This window comes from Orycteropus afer, unplaced genomic scaffold (assembly GCF_000298275.1).
Source record: "Orycteropus afer afer isolate SDZICR_OR568_19922 unplaced genomic scaffold, OryAfe1.0 scaffold00011, whole genome shotgun sequence".
NCBI lineage: Eukaryota > Metazoa > Chordata > Mammalia > Tubulidentata > Orycteropodidae > Orycteropus > Orycteropus afer.
In genome coordinates, this window is record NW_006921598.1 from 15634147 (window position 1) to 15660170 (window position 26024).

Genomic DNA, 26024 nt, shown 5'->3' on the forward strand with positions numbered 1-26024 from the left:
GCTGTAGTTGGTGTTACATGAAATTCCAGTGTAGTAAATATTATAAGACAACATTAAGTTTATACACCTTGAGTTTTCTATTGTTCCTCCCTTCTCACTTCTTCATTTCCTTCTCCAAATAAAACAATTTTTTACATTTTCTCAAAGTTAAGTAGCTTTGAAGAAGCAAACAAAAAACAAAGATGGTTACATTTTGGAGAAACAACTGATCCTGTCACTGAAGAAAAGTTGAAGCAGATCCAAAAAGAAATACAAGAGCAAGAGACACTTCTTCAAGGATATCAACAGGTGTGTAATTAACTGCACTACATTGTGAGCTTGTTCATGAGACCGTGGATTATAGAAATGTGGTGGTATTAAAATATTCCTGTGTTTATTTTATAGGAAATGGGCATTCTGACAAATAAGAGGAAGTAATAATTTAATCTATTTATTTCTCATGGGCAGAATTAAGTTGTAAAGAGCATAGACTCTGCAATCAAAGGATCTGGTCTTGAGTCATCCCCTACTTAGAGCCTTGGGCAAATCACTTCAGCTCTCTAAGACAGTTTCCTTATCTGTCAAATATGAATATCCTTAATAGTATCTCCCTCTTAAGATAGTTGTGAATTTACAATAAGACAGGGCAAAACCAGGCAAGTGCCTGCACACAGTAACTAACCAGTGAATATTACCTGTTTTTATTTTAATAACCATGTTCCTTGGAAACAGTGCTAGTTTTCCAAAATGGTTTTTGATAGATAATATTTGGCTAGTTTTAATATTATATTCAGGAATATGAATCTGAAATCATTTGCTAATGCCCTGGAAGTGAAACAAATTAAACTAAATGCCAAAACCTGTGTTTCCTACAGAAAGCAGATATTTGTGATATGTGAAGAAAATCTTGGTGATGCTGCCCCAACTGCCAGCTGGGACAGAGTTAGGGTCTCCAGCTTGAGACTTCATCTTAGATCATCCCTCGCACTCCCTTATTTCTTACTTCCCTCCCCTTCTCCTTCTCTCTCATTACATTTTTCTCTTTTGACAACCACAGCCTAAGCCTTGAACAGGGATTGTTGTATCCATGACTATGACATTTGCTGTAAATGAAATAGTACTGCAGTCCTTACGAGGTAGAGTGCTCTGATAGTTGGAGCCGTGTGTCAACTTGGCTAGATCTCTTTTTCTCTGTATATAAGCTTGACTGGTTTTGTTTCTCTGGAGAAGCCAGGCTAACATAACTGCCCTACTGTTAGTGAAAACTTTCAAACCCTTGGCCTGCCATTCTCATCTTGCCATGTCAAGCGAGTATTTTTAAAAGAACGATTTCACAGACCTGTAAGTGTATCAACCACTCCCTCCCACAAAGATAGTACAAAAATGTATGTATATTTTTCTGGGGTTCTTTAATTCTTCAGATATTTAAGCACAGACTTTGTGCCAGGCACTATACTAGACATGGATGAGATAGTCCATAGTTTTCATTAGCTCCTCAAAGGTCCTTGGTTCCATCAGATTCTTCATTTTAAGGAGATTAGTAAGCCAGAACAACTAGCACATGATCTTTCTCTTTAAATTATAAAGCCTCTTTTAGAATAACCATTAACATTATTTAAACAACCACCACTTAATGTCATGTAATAAAAGGAAAATAAAATATTGTTAGGAATCATTAAAGAGATACCTTCCTTCTCTGATCTCAACTGTTTGAGTCACTGTTTAGCTCAAGCCTCACCGTGAACTGGGTCTGGTCTGTCTCTTCCATACCCTGGCAGAGACATGTGGTCTTAAACTCCCTGCTTATGTTAGATTTCAGAAACAGGCATGAACATTCATCACAGCTTAATCCAGTTACCTCACTGCTGGAAGCCAGGCTTCTAGAATGTCCCTCCAACAGTATTTTTTCTCTCTCAAGCCAAACACAAAAAAGAGGGTACAAATGGTCCCACTAGGCCTTTCCGCCCTCTTCTACACAATCAGGATGTGGTTATTCCTGCAACTAGTTATCTGTTTATACTAGTGAAATCCAGTGCATTATACTGACATTAGGGTCTTGCTTTGGGGATTTTCACAACTTTTTTTTGAAAACAAGCACTTAGAGCATTTTGGAAAAATCATTTTCAGGTGGCAAGTTTTCTCTTGAGATAATATAATGTGTTTGAAAAGATATTCTTTGCTCAAACACTGAAGAAATTTAAATGACCTTTAAAATGTTTAAGGACTTATCTATTGTGATATTATATTATATGAGGACTACTGACTTTTAACTAAAATGTAATTTTACATTTAAGGAAAATGAAAGATTATATAATCAAGTGAAAGAACTCCAAGAGCAAAACAAGAAAAATGAAGAGCAAATGTTTAGGGAAAACCAGAGTTTATTGAGCGAGTTAGCTTCCTTAAAGTAAGTCCTTTTTAAATACTTAAAATCAAATATATTCAGAAAAATTCTAAGCACTTTATTGTTACATTAATAACAGTATATTTACTTTTATTTATAGTTAAAACCATTTCTGCTCTGTAGACTGTCACGTAGATTACAATATAATTTTTTAAAGAAACCATTTATACACTGAGGTATAGCTTTACAGCTTATATGTTTAATATTCAATGAATTTTTTCTTTTGGTATTAAGTGACTAATTCATACTTTCATATTTTTGGCATGTTCATATTTAAGTTTGACATCACTTTCAGAAAACTGAATGTACAGTATTCTTGATTGGGCATTAAGCCTGGGTGCTTAATCATTTTCTAAGAAACCATATGATTAAGATTAGTTAAAAGGAATATCATACAATATTGTCTTAAGTCACGTTCCCTAGAAGCAGAACTTGAGACAAGGATTCTTATGGAAGAGAATTTATTGGAAGACAACCCTCAGAGCAGGGGGAGTAAGAGAAGCAGGATAAGACCAGGGAAAAGCTAGGCAAGAATGTGGTCTCAGCTGCAGACTGGCTTCTTTCTACTCCTACAGAAAGCTCTGGAGCACAAATTACACTGTAGGATTGGTCTCCACTTGAGACAAAGGCAGCATCTATACACTAAGCCAGTCACTGGCTAAGATGTGCCCCATGAAGGGGATAGAGGATATCTCTCTGGGCTAGGAGGCACAAGGGCTCCTGTTTGGCTGAGGGCGTTTCTCCATAGAAACAATAACCTGTGATTTACTCAGCTAACTCTTGCTCTAGCAGAAGAATGGAACACCAGCACCAACTTAGGAATATTGGTTCCTATTTCAAAGGTGTTTGGGATGTAAATATCTCTAATTTTAATATATCAAATGAAGGAAAAAAATAAAGCAGAGCTCACAAACATGGACAAGGTAAGGTGCTATCTTCTTTTAGAAAATGACTAAATATGCATCATTCCGCATAAGCACCTAATCACTGATAAGAATGCTGTCAGGAGAAGCTTCTTTGACTGTGAATGTTACCATATTATTCACAGAAGTCTTCCATTTTTTGTTAGATAATCTAGGAGCTAAGATGCAGGGCTGCCGCTAGCCCAAACTGCTCTTTAATGCAAAGTAGAAAAAGGCACACCACATGGCAGAGACAGCCAGCAAGTACAGCAAAGAATACTTTTGTGCAAATTAGAAAAAAGAAAAAGCCTCTTTCTCTACCTAGGTGCTGCCCCAGGCCAAGTATGATAATCTGCACATTTCTGATACATGAAAGCATTTATTTCTTTATTCTTTCCTGATACATTAATAAAGTACTTTAAAATATCATGTCTTATACTGTCTGGCTGTTAAAACAGAGTATCTATTCCAGGTTCCAAAACTCAATCTCTAAATAAACTTTGAATAATGAAAGAAATGGTCTCTTTAGTACATTAGGATTTGATGATGTTACATGGGCTCCCAAACTCCATATAGGAGTCCTGGTAGCACATTGGTAAAGAGCTTGGGTGCTAATTGAAAGGTTGATGGTTTGAAAGCACCACTTGCTCCATGAAAGAAAGATGTGACAGTATGCTTCCATAGAGATTTACAGCCTTAGAAACCCTATGGGGCACTTCCACTCTGTCTTATAGGGTCTCATGTGTCAGGATTTGACTTGATGACAATGGGTTTTTATGGATTAAACTTGTATAATGTCTCTGGGGAGAAAAGGAGCACCACCAGCCACTCCTTGGAAGGAAGACTGGGCAATCTACTTCCATAGAGATGTTGGTGCTGTTATGTGCTGTCAAATCGGACCCAACTCATAGTGACACCTCCTGGATTTCCGAGGCATTATTACTACAGAAGTAGATTGTCCAACCTTCCTTCCAAGGAGTGGCTGGGGTGTTTGAACCGCCAGCCTTGTGGTTAGCAGTCAAGTGCCTTAAGCACTACCTACCAGAGCTCCTTCCGCCTCAGAAACCCAAGGAGGGGTCACTATGAATCAGGATTGACTCAGCAGCAGTAAGTTTGGTTTGGTTTTTGGTGGCAAAGTGGTTTAGCTCTCAGTTGCTAACTGAAAGATTGGCAGTTTGAACCCACCCAGCAGTAGGAAAAAGACCAAGTGATCTGCTCCCATAAAGATTATAGCCTAGGAAACCCTATGGAGCAGTTTGCTCTGTCACATGGGTTCTCTGTGAGTTGAAATCAACTCGACAGCCCCTGACAACAACGTCCAAGTAGTAGACCATGTTTATTTTGTTTCTTACCGTCCATGTGTAAAACTGGCAAAAAAAGGGGGGGCTGGTCTAGGATGGTGGAACAGGAGGTACACAGTGCCATGGGACATAACTCTAGGACATTATTTTTTTCTCTGAAAAGTGGGAGGAGATATTTTTATATTACATACAAACCAATACATTGTTTTCTTATGCTTTCAATTACTTTAGATTAAACATAAACATTTCTTTTAAAATATACTTCTCCAGTGTTTTAATCTTTAGGTTAAATAAAATTTTTATCTTCAGTAACTCAAAGTTTCACTGTCCATTAGAGTTTTTAATTTTTAAGACATGATGATTTTGTATTAAAAAGAGTGTCTTGTTAAAACATCTTTTATTTTCTAAATAAATCAGAGAGCAAATGCATAAAAGTCGATTCCCGTCTCGAGTAGTTGAAGACTCAGAACCCACCAGAAACCAGAGTTTTACAGAAGTGTTAGCAGAACTCCGGATGGCACAGGTAAGTTGCATAAAATTTTAACTATTAAGTATAGAAAAGAGTGTTATAAAAATCCCCATGTATGTAAAATTCTGGTTTTGTAATTTTTGAATATAATGTTTTTAAATTTCATACCATTTAAAACTTAAGATAAAATATCTAAGATTAGAATTTAGTTTATGTATACATATGACCTTAATTAGTATATTAATTAATAGTTAGAGAACATGTGTGGTAGTTCAGTTTGTGTGTCAACTTGCCTGGGCCTGGTTGAGTGGCTGGGCAGCTGGTGGTAGTTATTCCCCATGATGAGACTGGCAATCAACTCCATGGTAGGATCTACCACAAGCAGCTGAGTAGCTGCCTTTGTGATGTGGTCTGCTTCCTGTATTTAAGAAGTCGTGGGAATGGTCTGTAGCCTATGGCATGCTTAGACCCTGCATGTAGCCATGTTGTTCATTGCTCAGCAGCCTGCTATGCTCTGCCGACCTTGGGACTTACAGTGGACTTAAGTTAATGGCCTGCTGTATCGTTTGGTAACATCAGGACTGTGACTTTTCACTTGTCAACTTTGAGCTTCTCAGCCTCAGCAGCCAGCAGCTGTCTGAGTGAAGAAATGCCTCTGGCTCCAGTGGGCCGGGAGCAGGAGGCAGAGCTAGACCCCAACATTGAGGGTCTTTCACCCAGCCCCTAGAGCCTGGCACTTTGAACTTGGACTTAAAGCTTCCAAATAAACTCCTGTTTGTTAAGGCCATCCCATTTGTGTTATATTCTTTTCAGAGTGGCACTAGGTAACCAGAATACCATGATATAAAGGAAACTATATAATGCTGATTTTAGATGGTACCTCCTTTATAATCTAATGTGTCATCAGGAATTTCTTACTGGAGCTATCTAGGAGGCATAATCTCATTTAGGACATATATACCTTATTTCAAGTAAATTCTTCATTAGGAAGTGTTCAGCTACAATAGGAAAAGGAAATGGAGGTGATTATTCACTTTTAAAATAACCTAACACCTTTAAAATAATATTACACAATGGTAATTATTACATTAATAGCTGCTCCATAATTTTTTAAATTTTTATATAGAATTACAAAGAGTCTGGCCTAGAATTTTCTAAAGCAATATTTATCAATCCTGGGATTTTGGGAATTTGTGGCATGTCTGTATTAAGCATGATTTTTATCATCAGTGTCCCCAGGGACTATGTGCTCATAGCACTCACCTATCATGCTCTGCTACATTTCCAAATATGCCCTGTGGAAGGGCAGTTACTTTTCTCCACTGCCCTCTCATTAAATAAAAAACATAGAACTAAAGTAAAAAGCTCTTCTAATCAATTTGAATAATTATGTAAATTATAAAAATTCTAATTGCATACCACTTTCTAATGTTGTTGTTGTTGTTGTTATATGCTGTCGAGTCAGCCCCAACTCATAGCGACCCCTCCTTGGGTTTCCGAAGCAGTATCACTACAGAAGTAGGATTGCCCAACCTTCCTTCTGAGGAGTGGCTGGTGGGTTTGAACCGCCTGCCTTCTGGTTGGCAGTCAAGTGCCTTAGGCACTACGCTACCAGAGCTCCTATACAAAGTTAGGTTCTATAAATTTAGTATTTTAATAGCTAATGTGTAACAAAATTTTGTAGTATGTAAAATGCAATTCCACATATGAATCTGTTGAGGCACTTTCTCTGAATGTATATGTGTATGTGTTGTATATATGTATAAAATGATTAAGTACATAGGCAGATAGGTAGAGAGAAAGGCAGGTGGAGAAGGAAGAAGAAAGAAAAACAAGGTCCCCATATCATGGGTCTTAAAAATTAGCAAGTTACAACAGAAATTAGTGCTGCCAAAGTTTTTGAAGGCTTATAAGAACATGGGAGGTGCTCTTCCATTAGCTTCTTTTGAAATCTTTAGTTAATGACCTTTTAAAAGTGCTATTTTCACATAATATTTGTGACAAACAGGAAATTTGAGAATTCTCATTAAAAATGCCTAAAAATGCTATATGGAATATAATCAATATCTTGTTATACATAACATATTTTCTCAAGAAAATAAGGGAACTCTCTATGGGCAAAAATACAGAGGGAATGAAAACCTGGTGGTAAAGTACCTGTCCCTCCCCATTCAGTAACCAAGGGCTTGGGCTTGAGCAGCAAAGTGGAGACAGGGCACCAGAACTTTAAAGGGCCACATCCTTCAGTAAAGCAGTAGACTCTAAACAAATCGAACCACCTTCAAAAGGGGCTGAAATGTTGAGAAAGTTTGTCTGCCTTAAGTCGGTCTCTGAGTAAAAAGGGAAAAAGTCTCCTCTGCCTGGTGCCATGCTTTACTGGTTGCTCAAAATAAAATGGTACCTCTGCTGCTTTTATTTGTGTTTTAGGGTTTGAGTTGACACAACCTGTCAGGGGTGATCATGCTCATACTGAATAAACAAAACAAACAGTGGTCCTAAAGTCAGTGATGACCTCTGGCATGTCTAGAAGAAGCAAATGCACAACAGCTTTTAGAGATTTAACCCAGCTCCTAGAGTATTCCCATAGATAAGATTGCACTGACTAAGTGTTTGCAACATAAAATTACAAAACCCCAAGAAGCAATCTGCTATGAGCAGGCATTAGAAGGTGTAAGAGGCAACAGGATTAGAGCCACAATAGAATATTGAACAGAGACTATGAAATAGGCCTAAAATGGTTATAGATATAAAATAAATGAGAGAAAATATGAGAAAAGAGCAAACTATCAAAAATAGACTAGAAAATTGAGGGAAAAAGAAGTAGTGCCCTGGAAATGAAATATTCTGCAAATTAAAAACTCAGTAGAAGAATTAAACTGATGACGATACACAAATAAGGAAAAAAGTCAGTAAACCGGAAGGATAGATCTAAGGAAGTTACCAAGTGTGAGATAGAAAAAAATAGAGAAATGGGAAATATCAAAAATATTAAGCAATATGAGGTGCTCTGGTATGTATTTAAATATTTAAAAAAATAATCACTGAGAACTTTCTAGAAATTATCAAAGAGGTAAGTTCTCAGATTCAGGAAGCATATCAGGTCCTAAGCAGGATGCATAAGTAAAAATCCTAGTTTCATCATGGTGAAACTACCAAAGACAGGGAAAATCTTTAATCATGAAGAAGAAAAATATTAGTTTAAGGTAATAATAAAATTATTTTAAGACTTTTATATGTTTGTATAAATACTGAAAATGGAGTGTGGATATATTTTCATTCACTTTGGTATTTTGATCTTAAGTAGTTTTAGAGCAAAAATTAGCCATGCTAGGATAAATCTGTAATATAATATTCATATCAAATAGACTTATATATCATCTAATTGGTGCCTAATTAATACCAATTAGTATATTCTTAAAACACTACATGGCTCTTTATAAAGTATGGATGGAAACACAATAAAAGCTGAAGTCCTAAACCCTTTCCTTTTAGTATCAGGGTGGGGAGTAGAAAGAGGCTTACTGCAACACAGTCAACCTTTATCAAGCATGTACCATTTAGCAGGCAGTCATCCAGAGACTGGACAAAGAGTAAGTAAAAGACAGATGTGGACTTTGCTAACTAAGAACATATATTCTGATGGGAGAGACAGACAAAAAAAATAAATGAATATTTACAGATAGTAGTAAATAATTTGAAGAAAATTTTAATAACAGAATAATAGTGAGGGGTGTAAGCAGCATTCAATAGTGTGGTCAGGGAAAGTGTCTGAGAAAGTGATACTTGTATTGGGAGCTGAAGAAAAGAAGCCAACCATGCAAAGATCTAGCAAATGCAGAAGTCCCAAGGTGGAAATGGGCTTGTTACTCTCTAGGATCAGAGGGCTTTGAGGCAGAAGTGCCTGAATAAGGATCAGGTCAGAGAGGCAGGCAGAGGCCCTCTCTGAATGTCTGTACAGTAACAAGGAGAGGGAAAGTACTTCCCAGCCCAGAATCTCAAGGCTCAAAGGATTAATATGAGGTATAGTGGCTTTCTGAGACGTGGGAAGTCTGTCGTTGGAAATATGTGAGCATAGAATGGACATCCACTTAAGCTTTCCTTGGATGATTGAACTTAAGATTTTGAAGTTCCTTTCTGTTCTAAAGGAGCCCTGTAGTGCAGTGCCTAAGGCATTTGACTGCTAACCAGGAGGTTAGTGTTACAAACCCATCAGCCACTCCGTGGAAGGAAGACTGGGCAATCTACTTCCATAAAGATTTACCTCCTCAAAAGCCAAGTGGGGGTCACTATGAGTTGGAATCAACTCAATGGCAGTGGGTTTGGTTTGGTTTTTGGTTTGTTCTAAAATTCTATAATGCCATGCAATAGTCATTGCTAGGAAGGATTCCTAAATTGATTGGCCTAACTAAAAGAGGTATTTGCTGAAAGATGTGAACATTCAAAAATACAAACGCAGTGCTCTCCTGAAAAGAGATCTACAGAAGCGCACAAGGGATTAAACAATGAAATAATGGAGTTAAATCTTTGATTCAGCAACAAAGATTATAGAATGCTTTATGAATGAAATTATTTTCTTTTTAAGACTGAGTTTTAAGTCTTTAGTTGTAGACTAAATGTGTAAGAATTTCTTTTATTTTGAAACTAACTATACCAGCTGTACTACTGTGAGTCCAAGAGTTTCTTCAGCAGACAGGAGTTCAGTTCAGGTCAGCATCCATTTACTGAGTACCTACAATGTGCTTAGTACCATAAAGAAAACGAGTAGTTGTAAGTTACAGTCTATGCCCCTATGGATTTTTTGTCAGCCTCATAAAAAGAACAGGCATGGAAACAAATCAATGCCATAAAAAACAGGAACTAAATGCTGTACATTTACAGTGAAATTTTGTGGGAGCACAGAGGTAGGGATTATTAGGGATAACCTCATTTGAACTACGTTTTGAAGGATAAGTATATTTTGTCAAGCAGAGGAATAGGGGCACAGTGCTTCAAGGTTTTGAGAATATAGAATGCAGGATGTATTGAGAATTATTTTACTTAATATATTTTTTATGTGCCAAGCATTTATTATGCATACTTTGATAGGAGGATTAATGAAATAAAATCCCTATTTTCAAGTAAATAAATATTATGTCAGGTGGTGAAGAGTGATGTGAAAAGAAAATGAGATAATGTGACTGGCGATAAGGATGAGGATGGGGTACGGTGGTCAGGGAAGGTCTTCCTAGGCTTACTGGTGAAGTGAAAGAGTGAGCCATAGTGATATGGGGGTAGAGCCCTGCAGACATTAGAGACTGGAAATGCAAACACCTTGAGGAGCAGTGTACTTAGCATGTTCAAAGAACAGCAAGAAGGGCTCTGTGGCTAGAGTGGAGAGAAGATAATGTAGGAGATGTGATCCAAGGGGTGGTTAAGGACCAGGTTCTATAACACTGAAGTTAAGGACTTTGGTTTTTATTTTGAGACAGATAGGTGCTGTCAGAGTTTCAGACAGAAGAGTGATGTCACCTGATTCCAAACAATTCCTTTGGCTACTTGAGAGTAGACTGTAGGTGCTGATGGAAGTTAATTAGGGAACGCTACTTAGTAGCTTACTGCAGGAATACAGGCAACAAAATTGGTGAATCACCCAATTTGACTAACATATAGCAGAAAAAGTTGGAAAAGTAAATTGTTGCTGTTCTTAAGTACCGTTGAGTCATCTCCAACTCATGGTGACCCTATTTACAGCAGAATGAAACACTGCCCAGTCCTGTGCCAGCCTCACAATCCTTGCTATACTTGAGCCCATCATTGCAGCCACTGTGTCTATCCATCTAATTGAGGGCCTTCCTTTTCTTCATTGATCCTCCACTTTACCAAGCACAATACCCTTCTGCAGGGAATGGTTCCTTCTGACAAAATGACCGAAGTAGGTGAGACGAAATCTGGCCATTCTCACTTCCAAGGAGCATTCTGGCTGCCCTTCTTGGCTGCCCTTCTTCCAGGACAGATTTGTTAGTCCTTTTAGCAGACCATGGTGTTCTTAGCATTCTTCTCCAATACCACAGCTCAAAAGCATCAACTCTTCTTTGTTCTTCCTTATTCATTCTCCAGCTCTCACATGCATAAGAAGCAATTGAAAATACCATGGCTTGTGTTAGGTGCACCTTAGCCTTCAAGGAGACATCTTTACTCTTCATCACTTGAAAGAAGTCCTTTGCAGCAGATTTGTTCAATGCAATATGTTGTCTGATGTCTTGACTGCTGTTTCCACTGGTGTTGATTGTAGAACCAAGTATATGAAATCCTTGACAACTTCAGTCTTTTCTGCATCCACCATGAACCTGCTTATTGGACAAGTTGTGAGAATTTTTATTTTCATTATATTGAGGTATAATCCATACTGCAAACTGTATTCTTCAATCTTCATCAGTAAGTGCTTCAAGTCAGCCTCACTTTCAGCAAGGAAAGTTGTGTCATCTGCATATCACATGTTGTTAATGAGTCTTTGTCCAATCCTGATGCTATTCTTTTCTTCATATAGTCCAGCCTCTCGGATTATTTGCTTAGCATATAGATTGAATTAAGTATGGGGAAAGGATACAACCTTGACGCACTCCCTTCATGATTTTGAACCATGTAGTATCCCCTTGTTCTGTTCAAGCAACAGCTTCTTGGTCTGTGTACAGGTTCCTCAGGAGTACAATCAAGTGTTCTGGAAGTCTCACTCTTCTCAGTGTTATCCACAATTTGTTATGATCCACACAACCTACACAATGTAATGCTTTTGCATAGTCAATAAAGCATAAGTAAACATCTTTCTAGTATTCTTTGCTTTCAGCTAAGATCCATCTGACATCAGCAGTGATATCCCTCATTCCACATCCACTCCTGAATCCAGCTTGCATTTCTGAAAGCTCTCTATCAATATACTGCTGCAACCATTTTTTAATTATCTTCAGTAAGAATTTACTTGTATGTGATATTAATGATATTGTTCGATAATTTCCATATTCCGTAGGATGACCTTTCTTTGAAATGGGTACAAATATGGATCTCTTCCAGTCAGTTGGCCAGGTAGCTGTCTTCCAAATCTCTTGGCATAACCAAGTGAGTGCCTCCACCAGGGCATCCATTTGTTGAAATATCTCAATGAGTATTCTGTCAATTCCTGGAGCCTTGTTCTCCAATTCCTTCAGTGCATCTTCAACTTCTTCCTCCGATACCATTGGTCTTTGATCACATGTGACCTCCTGAAATGGATGAAGATCAACCACTTCTTTTTGGTACAGTGACTCTGTATATTCCTTCCATCTTCTTTTGATGCTTCCTGCATCATTCAATATTTTACCCGTAGAATCTTTCAATATTGTAACTCAAGGTTTAAATTTTTTCCTCAGTTCTTTGAGCTTGAGAAATGGCTAACCATATTCTTACCTTTTGGTTTTCTAACTCCAGGTTTACACATTTCATTATAGTAATTGGCTTTTCTGCTCAAGCTGCTCTTTAAAGTCTTCTGTTGAGCTCTTTTATCTTGTCACTTCTTCCATTTTGTTTAGCTACTCTTCACTCAACTGCAGGTTTCCAAGTGTCTGGGTCTCTTCTGACATCCATTTTGGGCTCATCTTCTGGCACTATCGGACAGTGTTTCATGGCTATTCATAAAGTGTTCCAGTAATATATCAGACAGTGTTTCACCGCTATTCATAAGGTTTTCACTGGCCATTTCTTTGAGAAGTGGATGGCCTCTTCCTTCTTCTGAATCTGTCTAAGACCAGAAGCTCTGCTGAAACCTCTCCACCATGGGTAACCCTGCTGGCATTTTGCAACACAGTGGCATAGCCTCCAGCTTCACAACAACATGTAAGCCACCATAGAACTACAAACCGACAGACAAGTTTGTCTCCTTTATTGTTCCTAACCCCTCTGCACCTGCCTACCTCAGGCCCCAGCCTTAAAATATAGCCACCCACAAGCAAAAAGCCACCTCCAAGCCCCGGGCCTGCCTACCTCCAGTCCAAGCCTCGATAAAGAGCCACACCTAAGTGTAAAGCAGCCTCCAAGTCCCAGGCCCACCTACCTCAGGCCCCAGACTTAATGCAGAGCAACACCCAAGTGAAAAGCAGTCCCCAGCCCTGGGCCCACCTACGTTGGTCCCAACCTTAATATAGAGCCACACCCAAGTAAAAAGGAGCCTCCAAGCCCTGGTAAGGAGAGGAGTACAGATTCTACCCCCAAGAGGCAGGAAGCAGGGTAAAAGCTAGAGATGACAGAGCAGCAGGATCCAGGGAAGAGGAAGGCAGAGAGGTTTTGAACAGCTAAGGGAGACAAATTTGTCTGTCAGTTTGTCATACTATAATGGCTTGCATGTGGCTGTGAGGCTTGAGGCTGTGCCACCGGTGTTTCAAATGCCAGCAGAGTTGCACGTGGTGCACAGGTTTCAACACAGCTTACAGACTGAGACAGACTAGGAAGAAGGAAGAGGCCATCCACATCTCAAAGAATTGGCCAGGGAAAACCTTATGAATGGCAGAGAAACATTGTCTGACACATTGCAGGAAAGTGAGCCCCTTAGGTTGGAAGGCACTCAAAATACGACTGGGAAAGAGCTGCCTCATCAAAGTAGAACCAACCTTAATGATATGGGTAAAGTAAAGCTTTTGGGACTTCCATTTGCTGACGTGGTATGACTCAAATTGAGAAACAGCTGCAGGCATCCATTTATAACTGGAACATGGACTGTATGAAGTATGAATCTAGGAAAATTGGAAGTTGTCAAAAATGAAATGCAATACATAAAGATATATATCCCAGGCATTAGTGAGATGAAATGGATTGGTTTTGGCCATTTTGATTCAGACAACCGTATGATCTACTATGCTGGGAATGACAATTTGAAGAGGAATGGCATGGCATTCAGCATCACAAAGATGTTTCAAGATCTGTCCTGAAGTACAGTGATGTCAGTGATAGCATAATATCCATATGCCTACAAGGAAGACCAGTTAATATTACTACTATTCAAATTTACACACCAACCACGAAAGCCAAAGATGAAGAAATTGAAGATTTTTATCAACTTCTGCAGTCTGAAATTGACCAAACATACAATCAGAATGTGTTAATAATCACAGTGATTGGAATGCAAAAGTTGGAAACAAAGAATTACCGGTAGTTGGAAAATTTAGCCTTGGTGACAGAAATAATGCTGGAGGTCGCATGATAGAATTTTGCAAGACCAACGGCTTATTCATTGCAAATACCTTTTTTCAACAACACAAACAGTGGCTATGCATGTGGACTTTGCCAGATGGAGTACACAGGAATCAGATTGACTACATCTGTGGCAAGAGGAGATGGAAAAGCTCAATATCTTCAGCCAAAACAAGGCCAGGAGCTGATTGTGGAACAGACCATCAACTGCTCATATGCAAGTTCAACTTGAAGTTGAAGACAATTAAAACAAGTCCATGAGAGCCAAAATATGACCTGTAATATATCCCTCCTGACTTTAGATACCATCTAAAGAATAGATTTGATGCATTGAACACCAGTTACTGAAAACCAGAAGAACTGTGGGATGACATCAAGAACATCATCCATGAAGAAAGCAAGAGGTCATTAAAAAGACAGGAAAGGAAGAAAAGACCAAAGTGGATGTCAGAAGATACTCTGAAACTTGCCCTTGAGTGAAGAGTAGCTAAAGCAAATGGAAGAAATGACAAGATAAAAGAGCTGAACAGAAGATTTCAAAGAGTAGCTCAAGTGGACAAAGCCAATTACTGTAATAAAATATGTAAAGGCCTGGAGTTAGAAAACCAAAAGGGAAGGACATGCTCAGCATTTCTAAAGCTGCAAGAACCAAGGAAAAAAATTAAGCCTTGAGTTGCAATATTGAAAGATTCTATAGGCAAAATATTGGATGATGCAGGAAGCATCAAAAGAAGATGGAAGGAATACACAGAGTCACTGTACCAAAAAGACCTAGTCAGTGTTCATCCATTTCAGGAGGTGACATATGATCAAGAACCAATGGTATTGAAGGAAGAAGTTGAAGCTGCACTGAAGGAATTGGCAAAGAACAAGGCTCCAGGAATTGACAGAATACCCATTGAGGTGTTTCAACAAATGGATGCCCTGCTGGAGGTACTCACTCGGCTATGCCAAGAGATTTGAAAGACAGCTACCTGGCCAACTGACTGGAAGAGATCCATATTTGTACCCATTGCAAAGAAAGGTGATCCTACAGAATGTGGAAATTATCAAACAATATCATTAATAATGCATGCAAGTAAAATCTTGCTGAAGATAATTCAAAAATGGTTGCAGCAGTGTATTGACAGAGAACTTCCAGAAATGCAAGCTGGATTAAGAAGAGGACATGAACAAGGGGATATCATTGCTGATGTCAGATGTATCTTGGCTTAAAGCACAATACCATAAAGATGTTTACTTGTGTTTTATTGACTATGGAAAAGCATGTGATTGTGTGGATTGTAATAAAGTATGGGTAACATTGAGAAGAATGGGAATTCCAGGACACTTAATTGTACTCAAGAGAACCTGTACATAGACCAGGAGCCTGCTGTTTAAACAGAACTAGAGGACACTACATGGTTTAAAATCAAGAAGGGAGTGTGTCAGGGTTGTATCCTTTCACCATACTTATTCAATCTTTGTTGTTGTTGTTATGTGCCATCAAGTTGGACCCGACTTATAGTGACCCCTCCTTGGGTTTCCGAGGCAGTATCACTACAGAAGTAGATCTCCCAGCCTTCCTCCCAAGGTGTGGCTGGTGGGTTTGAACCACTAGCCTGCTGGTTAGCAGTCCAGTGCCTTAGGCACTATGCTACCAGAGCTGGACTATAGGAATAAGAACGTGGCATCAGGATTGGAGGAAGAATCAATCATTAACAACTTGTGCTATGCTGATGACACAACTTGACTTGCTGAAAGTGAGGCTGACTTTAAGCAGTTCCTGATGAAGATTGAAGACTACAGTCTGAAGTATGTATTACATTTCAATATAAAGAAAACAAAAATCCTCACAACTGGACCTGTAAGCAGCATCACAGTAAATGGAGAAAAGATTGAAATTGTCAAAGACTTCACAGTGCTTGCTTCTACAATTGACGTGAATGGAAGCAGCAGTCAGGACATCAGATGATGTATAGCACTGGGCAAATCAGCTGCAAAGGATCTCTTGCAAGTGCTGAAGAGCAAAGATGTCTCCTTGAGCACTAAGGTGTGCTTGACACAAGCCTTGGTATTTTCAATCACCTTATACACATGTGAGAGCTGGACAATGAATAAGAAAGACCAAGGAAGAGTTGATGCTTTTGAGTTGTGGTGCTGGCAAAGAATGCTGAAAGTACCATGGACTGCTAAAAGAGCCAACAAATCTGTCCTGGAGGAAGTGCAGCCAGAATGCTCCTTATAAGTGAGAGTGGCCAGACTTCGTCTCACCTACTTTGGTCATGTTGTCAAAAGGGACCGTTCCTGGAGATGGATGTCATGCTTGCTAAGGTAGAGGGTCAACGAAAGAGGGGAAGGCCCTCAACAAGATGGATTGACACAGTGGCTGTGGCCATAGGCTCAAGTACAGCAAGGATCGTGGAGCTGGTGCGGGACTGGGCAGTGTTTCGTTCTACCATGCATAGGGTTGCTATGAGTTGGAGGCAACTCAGTGGCACCTAACAACAAGCCCAGGCCTGCCTACCTCAGGCCCCAGCCTTAATATAGAGCCACACTACACAAAAAACAGCCTCCAAGCCCTGGACCTGCCTACCTCAGTCCCCAGCCTTAATAAAGAGCCACAACCACATGAAAAGCAGGCAGCTTGCCCCAGGCCTGCTTACCTCAGGCCCTGGCCTTAATGTAGACCCACGTGAAAAGCAGCCTCCCAACCCTGGGCTGGGTTGAATAAGATGATTAGAACTGATACTGATAGGCTAGAGGGAGCCATTAATGATTCTGGAGAGGGGTGCATTATAGTAATAAAATCAGAGCTAAAATTTAGGAAGAATATTTAGCAGCAGTTTTATGATAGATTGGATGAAATAGAGATAATGCCACACTTTATTGTGATTAGAAATAATTTGCATTTGTATTTCTTTGAATGTTTAGAAAGAAAAAAATAGTTTATTAGAAGACATCAAAAGAATGAAGCAAGAAAAACAAGCTCTTGAAGTAGACTTGGAAAAGATGAAGAAAGAGAGAGACCAAGCCAAAGATCAGATTGCTTATGCTACAGGTAAACACAGAGTTTAAACAGTTTACGTTTATAGTCATAACTGCTCTAATCTTGAATGTAATTGGTAGAACCTTAAACTGTACCTTTAAGTATATTGTAATCTTAGAAGCAGTACAAAAAGTCAGTAATTAACAAGTTTGCACATTTGATTGGTTTTAACAGGAAATAGCACATGACCAAAGATTACTTTGAATGCATGGAATTTTATGTTTAGGTTGTTTACATGTCTTCTCCTCAGTTAGACTCTGCCCTTCCTGGGGGCAAGGTCTGTCTTTTTATCCATTGATCTGAAATGTTGTAGGTGTTCAAGTGTTTGCTAAATGAACAGATGGCACTGCACTGCTTTGTAGAGAACACTAAGATAAATGTGGCTTGTCTCTGTCAGGATAAACAAAGGGAATTGAGACAATAATGTAGATACATTAAGGAAAAAAATTCAGACAAACATGAGAGGAACATGGGGTGCTAAATAAAGGTTTCAAGGAGGGAGTGGCATTTGAGTTGGGCCTTGGCAGATGGTAAGATTTGAAAATGAAGGAATGGAGGGAGGCTGCTCAAGTGTGCCCCATGAGCATGTTGTTGAGTGCGTGTGCAGGTTGGAGCTTCAGGATGGCAGAATACAGGGTTAGAAAGGTAGACCACATGAGGCTTTGTTTTCCAAAGTTAGGATTTTTCCTCTACAGAAATTATCAGTGTAAGATATGTACCATAAAATCTATTATTAGCTATTTTAAGAAAATTGTATTTATTTTCCTTATCTGTAGAAACTCTGGTGGCTCAGTGGTTAAAGTATTAGGGTGCTAACCAAAACGTTGACAGTTCGAACCCACCAGCCACTCCACTGGAGAAAGATGAGGCAGTCAGCTTCCATAAAGATTTTTAACCTCAGAAATCCTATGGGGCAGTTCTATTCTGTCCTCTAGTTTCCCTAGGAATAAGAATGGACTCACTGGCCGTAGGATTTTTTGTTTGTTTCTGGTTTTCATCATCTGTAAAATAGAATAATAATACCTACTCTATAAGTTTGTTGTGTTAAATAAAATAATACATATTAAGCATTCATTAATGTTTGCCATTGTTACTTTTTAATATAAAAACAGGCATTTTTATATGTTTATTAGCTCTTGAATCCAACATTTTTTTCCCATGGAAACAACTTTATGTTTCTATGGAAAGTCAGTGGGAAAACAATATCAAAAATTCCTTTAAGCCAGTTTTACTGTGAGTTTGAGAATTTGGATGATAACACAATCTCTGGTTTTTGTTTATTAATAAACAAGACACTCCATTATATACATCATTTGTTTCATGTTCCTTTTTTTCATAATGCTTCTATTAGGTAGGCATCAGTTTTCATTTAGACTTATAATTTAGTTTATTTCCATCAAAAATTACAATCAGGTTATTGAATTACTTTATGTTATAGGTGAAAAATTATATGAAATAAAAATTTTAGAAGAAACACATAAGCAAGAAGTCAGTCGTCTACAAAAAAGATTACAGTGGTATGCTGAAAATCAGGAACTTCTAGATAAAGATGCACTTCGGCTTAAAGAAGCAAATGAAGAAATTGAGAAGCTCAGAGCTGAGGTATATCATTTCAGAATGTATTTCTGTAGATGATCGTTACTTTCTTCAATGATCAGTTTTGCATAGCTTTGTAGGTGTCTTTATACCAATACTCTAAACTCCACTACAATGAAACCTCTGAAAGCCAGAACTCAAGGGGACTGCCTTGTTTTTCCAGTCTTGCAAGTTTTCCACCTTTGACAGGGTGCATTACCACTTTTCTGTTGCTCTGTATTAGTGGAAAATACTTGAATTTTCTTTCACTGATAAGCTTCTGCCTTACATGGATAACAGCTTTCTCAGGTTATACTGTAATTAAAATAACTGGTTTGGGTTTAGGAGCTCTGGTAGTGTAGTGCCTAAGGCACTTGACTGCTAACCAGAAGGCTGGATGTTCAAACCCTCCAGCCACTCTTTGGAAGAAAGATTGGGCAATCTACTTCCATAGTGATACTGCCTTGGAATCCCAGGAAGGGGTCGCTATGAGTCAGGTCCGACTCGACGGCACATAACAACAACAACAACGGTTTGGGTTTGAGTTGGATTTACTTTTAGATATATAGTCTATTTCAGATCAGACTGAGAATAAATCTAAGCTTCAACCTAGGTCCCCATGTGGTCTGAACTCTACCTGCCACTCTGGGCTCATCTAGCACCACACTCTCCCCAAGGCACTTTCCTCCAACCACACCAAGCTGCTCTTTTATTCATGAACATGCCAGCCTCCTTGCACTTATTTTCTTGACCTGCAACATTCTGATCTTAGCCCTTATATTTTGCTTTGCCTTCTTGTTCAAGTAAGCTCAAACTCAAATTTCTACTCTCTAGAAAGGCCTTTCCTTTCCTGCCCACCTTATCTGGAGTAACTGCCTCTCTCTCCCCTTCCAGCTCTTTCTTCCTGTGCTTTCACTCTGTTTTATTTTCTTCCTAGTACTTACCACTCTCTGAAGTTATTTTATTTACTTGCTGACAGCAGTGAGTTTGGTTTGGTGGTTTTTTTTTTTTTCACTTACTACCTTATCTGCTCTCTCCCTCCACAACAATGTCAGTGCCATGGAAACAGGGACCCAGTTTGTCTCATTTGCCCTCCATATCTTCAGCATAGTGCCATATCTTGGAAGTGCCTAGAACATGGTAGGAGCTCAATAAATGAGGTTGAAGAATTTATAAATAAATCAATCAGCTAACGTTATGCTGCCCCCACCTGTGCCTTTCTGACATGTTTTAGATATGCTTCTTAACATGTTCTTTATTTATTAACAGATTGAGAAACTGAAAGCTGAATCTGGAAACCCATCTATTCAGCAGAAGTTACGTTTAAAAGATAGAGCAGTGGATGCCAAAAAAATTCAGGATCTGGAACGACAGGTATGTATTACGCAAGTAAATTTTTATTATGGTAATTTATATACAGTGCATTTTTATTTTCTCAGGAACTCCCATTGTTGTTGTTGTTGTTGTTGTTATGTGCCATCGAGTCGGCCCCGACTCATAGCAACCCCTCCTTGGGTTTCCGAGGCAGTATCACTACAGAAGTAGGATTGCCCAACCTTCCTTCCGAGGAGCGGCTGGTGGGTTTGAACCACCAGCCGTCTGGTTAGCAGGCAAGTGTCTTAGCCACTATGCTACCAGAGCTCCCAGGAACTCCCATAAGATATAAAAATTCTCATTTTTTTTCATATATATTAATACATAAGTGCCTTTTCTTTAAATATCCTTGTTATGCAGTATTTAAGGTAGCATTAATAAGAAGAGTGAATAAAGTCATTTTATGTAATCTACACCTTTATACGTAAAGAATTTTTCAACTAAGGTACCTCAACTATTTGGTGGTAGACCTGTTGATGAAAGGTTACTGTGCATCCCAGATCTATTGGACATCTATGGAGAAGAAAGCAGAATTTTGAAGCTTTGGATGTAGAGTCAGGATTCCTTCTCCTGACCAAAAATGGGTGAGAGAGGACTTCAGGAAAGGAGATCCTTGAGTTGGGAAAATGTTGGTAATGATTGGGAAATGTTACAAAACACCCCCTATAAACAGAACATTCAGCTTGCCAAAAAGCTGACCATAATCCTGAATTCTTGTTCTTTGTTGAGGCTTAGAAATAGTCATCTCACGGCCAGTGAGACTAGTAGACATTTTCTAAAATCATGTAATAAAGGCTATTAGAATAAAGATTTTTTCATTAAAGTAGTTGTTTGGGAAATGGCATTATAATTACCTTTTCTATTTTTAAAACATTATATTAGGTAGTGTTTGCATTCATAACTAAGTAGAAAAATGAAAAGAATTCCCATAGCTGTTCACAGGGACCATGATTCTATAGTCAAGTCGTGATGCTTCAAAATACTGCTATTATTCCATCACAAAACCAAAACTGTGAGGTCACCACTGGGCTCTTACTCTAGTTTTATGAGAAAGAAAACTAAGCAAAAGAATTGTTAGTTTTACAGGACCCGTTTCTATATTAAAAGGTATGATTTGGTAGTTTGGTCCGGTGACTAGGAAAGATCAAACCAAAGGTGGTGTAAAGAGCTAGAAATATTTTGAAGCTAGGGTCGTCCACAATTGCTTGGCTTTTCTTCAATGCTTAAAATTTAGATTAGCCAATGCAGGATAAACATCCAGAATTGTTAGATAACAAAAGGGCAAAGGGATAACTTCTCCCATTAGATGACATTATTTTAAGAGAAATAATGAAAAACAATGTGGATGAATGAAATGTAAAGCAAAATTAAGACTCAAAATGATATGATACATATTGAACAGATATGTAACATTTATAAAAGTAGCTTCCCTTTTTATTAACATTTTCATTAAACATTTAAACATCTATTGGTTTATCAACTTAGAATTATATGTTTCTAAAATACATTATTCATCATTTAATAGCATATGATTTTGATACATGCATGTATATTCCAGATATTATTAATTCTGTTTCCATGAGTATTTTTATTCTAATTAATTTTAAACTTTAATTAATATATATATTATAATCAAGGTATCTTACAATATCTTTATAATCATATTGGAGCCATATTCTGAAATAACAGATTAATTATTAAAATAAAATATCTCCCTTGCTAAGTAGAACATAAGTGAAAATGGGGCTAATTAGATGCATGTTATAATGGTAATTTCAGATTATGTGCATTTGTTCACATTTTTTTTAAAGTATTTCATATTTTAATTTCCAATGAAAGTTAAAGAAAACATTTATTGTGTATACTAGCCAGTTGGTATTATTGATGAAAGAGTACTATTAAAAAGCAGAATTATATCTCAAGATATCAAAATTAGATTGAAAATATATCTTAAAATTTTAAATAAGTGCATTAAATTTTTTTAATGAATTTTTTTAAATATAGGTCTCTTTAGTATTTGTGTATTTGTGTGTGTGTATGATGCATTAATATGCTAACAACTAACTTATAACCAAATTTTTAATACCATAGGAAACTTTAAAAATTTCCAGATAAACTGAATTATTAGTACTTACATCTAGATAGATCCCAGTTTATGGCCCATCTGTGAATGTGCAGGCAGTCTCCATGAATGGACATGCTGGCAATCCCTGTTATAAATGTCTGATTTACCAACAACTTCTACTTGCCATTTAATGTTATGTAAATTTGCCCTCACGTTGAAATGATTGAACCAACCCCTACTTAGAACAAATTTCTAAGATCACCTTCATTTGCTCCATGTGCAGCTTTTATATCATTGACAAGGCATCGAGCCCTTTCTTGCACTACCAAAACCAACCCAGCCTACTGGCATCAAGTCATTCCTACTCATAGTGACTATATGATGGAGTAAAACTGCCTTAGGGTTTCCCAGTCTGCAAATCCTTATAGAAGCAGACTGCTACATCTTTCTCTTGAGGACAGCAGGTGCGTCCAAAGCGCCAGCCTTTTGGTTAGCAGCCCAGTGCTTTAACCACAATGCCACAAGAGCTCATTTTCTTTCACTTAAAAAAGAAAAACTCAGACTCACTGCCATTGATTGATTCCAACTCATAGAGATCCCCAGTGGGTTTCCAAGGTGGTAAATCTTAACAGAACTAGATTCCTTTCGCAGAGTGGCTAGTGGGTTTGAACCGCCAGCTTTCTGGTTAGCAGTCAAATGCCTTAGGTACTATGCCACCAGAGCTTGTTTGTTGCACTACAGTAAGGCTAAATAAGAACTATATGCACCCACTCCAGTTTACCTACAAATTCGACTTAAAAACACACTTAGACTTAAAGACATACTTACAAACTGATCTCATTTGTATTGTGGGGACTGGCTGTGTTCACTGTTGATTTTACAAATGACATGACCCTTAAAATACCTTTTATGTGTTCAATCTTACCCAGAATTTTGAGCACCAGCAGCCCATCTGGCCTTGGGAACAGTAGTTTTTGAGACCAAATCATACTAAAAGCCATCATGTATTGAGCTCTCATTATATTCCAAGTACTCTAAACACTTCACCAATATGATGTCATTTGATCCTCACATGATTATCCCAACCCTATAAAATTAGTACTGTTATCATCCCTATTCTACCAATGAAGCAAGAGTTTTAAATTGAGGAGTTGATACAAGGTCATAAAGCTGATGGCAGAGTCAAACTGCAGCTTTGTTATGTACTAGACTATCTCTCAGGTGCTATTTTATTGCATTCTCAGATCAGAAAACTGTTTAATAATTAATATTTTAATATGTATTTTTTAAAAGATATCTTAACCATAATACCTTTATCAAAAGCAGGTACACAACAGTGAGGAGTTAAATGGTAAAATTAATTCATGTTTTACTTATGAAGTAAATTTTCAGAAATTGCTAGAAAATATAAGAAAAGAAAGTGGACAAGAACCTGGAATTAAATACAGAAACTTTAGATTCCTTCTTCATATTAAAAAACATAAATTCATTCTTAATGGCTAATTTCAGGAACTATAATATCGTAAATTTATTCAAAAAATTTTATAATAACAAGTAATAATACATTTTAAGTAAAGATTGTGCCCTTGGATTTAATTATCCTTACAATTATAGTCTATTTTAGGCTTTAACATTCATCATGGATTTTAAATCTGTATGTTTAATCTCAAAAGTTTATTGGCATTATGCTTTCATAATATTTAAGTAATCATTGTATATGGAAGAGTAACATATATGGAAGAAACTGGAATTTCTTTAAAATCGATGTAGAGGGTAAAAAAAAACAATTAGCATAAAGCATTACTTATTCACTCAAGTTTCTTCCCCAGTGAAATATTTTGATTGTGTTTTTATTTTTGTTTTTCTAGAAAATTTTTATTTTTCCTTCATCTTTTATGCATATATATATATATATATATATATATATATTTGGTAGAAATATCATTCACATACCATAAAATTCACCCTTTTAAAGTATAGGATTCCACAGTTTTTAGTATATTTACAAAGTACAGCCATCATCACTGTCTAATTCCAGAACATGTTCATAACCCCCAAAAGAAGCCCTATACCCATTAGCAGTCACTCTCTTATCCCACCTTCCCTCACCCTCTGGTAGCTATTCTATTATCAGTCTTCATGGACTTGTATATACTGAACATTTCACGTAACAAGCTCGAATTCCTGTGGATGTTGGGTGCAGTTCTTTATTCTTACAGAAGACCATATAATATGTTGTTGTTTTATAGATTAAATGAAAAGTATTATTTAGTCTTTTATGAAGATTGTATTAAAGATCATCTAATCCCCCTTGCTTCCCAATTGAAAGAAGTCGTTTTAAAGTAGATTGGACTTCTTTTTGGGGTGTGGGGGTAGGGACTGTTATAGGCAGAGGCTGGCACTTAGCAAGCCATATGTTTATTACAAAAAGTTTTCAAATTAATCTATGTTATATTTCAGTCATTAGTACAAGCATTATCATATGAGGGATCTGTGGGAAAAAAGTAGACTGGTTATTACTAATATAATAGAAAGTTCCAAGATATATATCAAATGAATGCAGAGGGTATCTGTAAATTAAACACCAGTTAATTAGACAGAACTTTGGGGTACTGTTAATTAGAAAATCTAGGCAAGACTTTGTCTCACTTTGAACATGTTACCAGGAAGAACCAGACCAGTCCCTTGAGAAGGACATCATACTTGTATTCCTTTACCAGTCAGTTTTCAACTACCCTTAAAGGGAGAGGGTCAGTGAAAAAGAGAGACCCTCAGTGAGACGGACTGACACCTTGACTGTAACAATGGGCTCAGACGTAACAATGACTGTGAGGATGGTGCAGGACCAGGCAGTGTTTTGTTCTGCTGTACACAGGGCTGCTATATGCTGGAACAGATTTGACGGCACCTAGCAAAACAACAAGGGATATAAACTTTGAAATTAGTTTGTGCTTCTATACGTTTGATTCAGTCAGGAAACATCATATAAACATCTCTTTAAAATCTAGATGTGCTTGATGTAATATAAGCTAAATTTATACATTAAACTATTTAATTTTACATATAGTTGTGACTTTACACATATGTAAAAATATTTTTAACAGGTTAAGGAAATGGAAGGAATTCTAAAGAGAAGATATCCTAATTCTTTACCTGCTTTAATACTGGCTGCATCGGCAGCAGGTGATACAATGAATAGAAATACAGTGGAATTTATGGAGAAAAGGATTAAAAAGCTAGAAGCTGATCTTGAGGGCAAAGATGAAGAAGCAAAGAAAAGCCTTCGGACGATGGAACAGCAGTTTCAGAAAATGAAGGTAAATGTAGCCGTGGAGATGGGGCTCAGATATGAACCACATAATTAAAGTTGGTAGGAAGGAAGAGTCTTCAGATCTCATTTTAACAAATAACTGTAAACATCCTTTCCCACAAAATCTTAACCACAGGTATTAATAGGTACCAAGAAACCTAGGTTCATCCTATCTTTGTGCCCTCCTTTGGCAACTTTTTATTTCTGAGAATAATGCACAGGATAATCTTTATATAAGATATTCTCAATGATACTAGAAATAGTGGAAATTTAGTCACAAAATGGCAGAGTAAAACACACCTTACTCCACTCTTTTTCTCAAACACCATACCCCTATCTGGTTGACTTTCCCTCTATCCTAAATTTCAAGGTATATGCCTTTAACCAGCCAGTTTTCAACCACCCTTTACTTCCCCCCTCTC

At 37.6% G+C, this 26024-nt stretch overlaps 1 protein-coding gene across 1 annotated transcript in view; it reads left to right on the plus strand.

The window, feature by feature from the left end:
* CEP162 (centrosomal protein 162) overlaps window positions 1-26024 on the plus strand; it is a 91502-nt gene that overhangs the window by 33484 nt on the left and 31994 nt on the right. The window contains exons 14-20 of the mRNA XM_007951525.2: window positions 148-288; window positions 2274-2386; window positions 5004-5109; window positions 17164-17290; window positions 18717-18880; window positions 20123-20227; window positions 25397-25609. Of these exons, the coding sequence (XP_007949716.2) occupies window positions 148-288; window positions 2274-2386; window positions 5004-5109; window positions 17164-17290; window positions 18717-18880; window positions 20123-20227; window positions 25397-25609 (969 nt within the window). The remainder of the gene's footprint in view (window positions 1-147; window positions 289-2273; window positions 2387-5003; window positions 5110-17163; window positions 17291-18716; window positions 18881-20122; window positions 20228-25396; window positions 25610-26024) is intronic.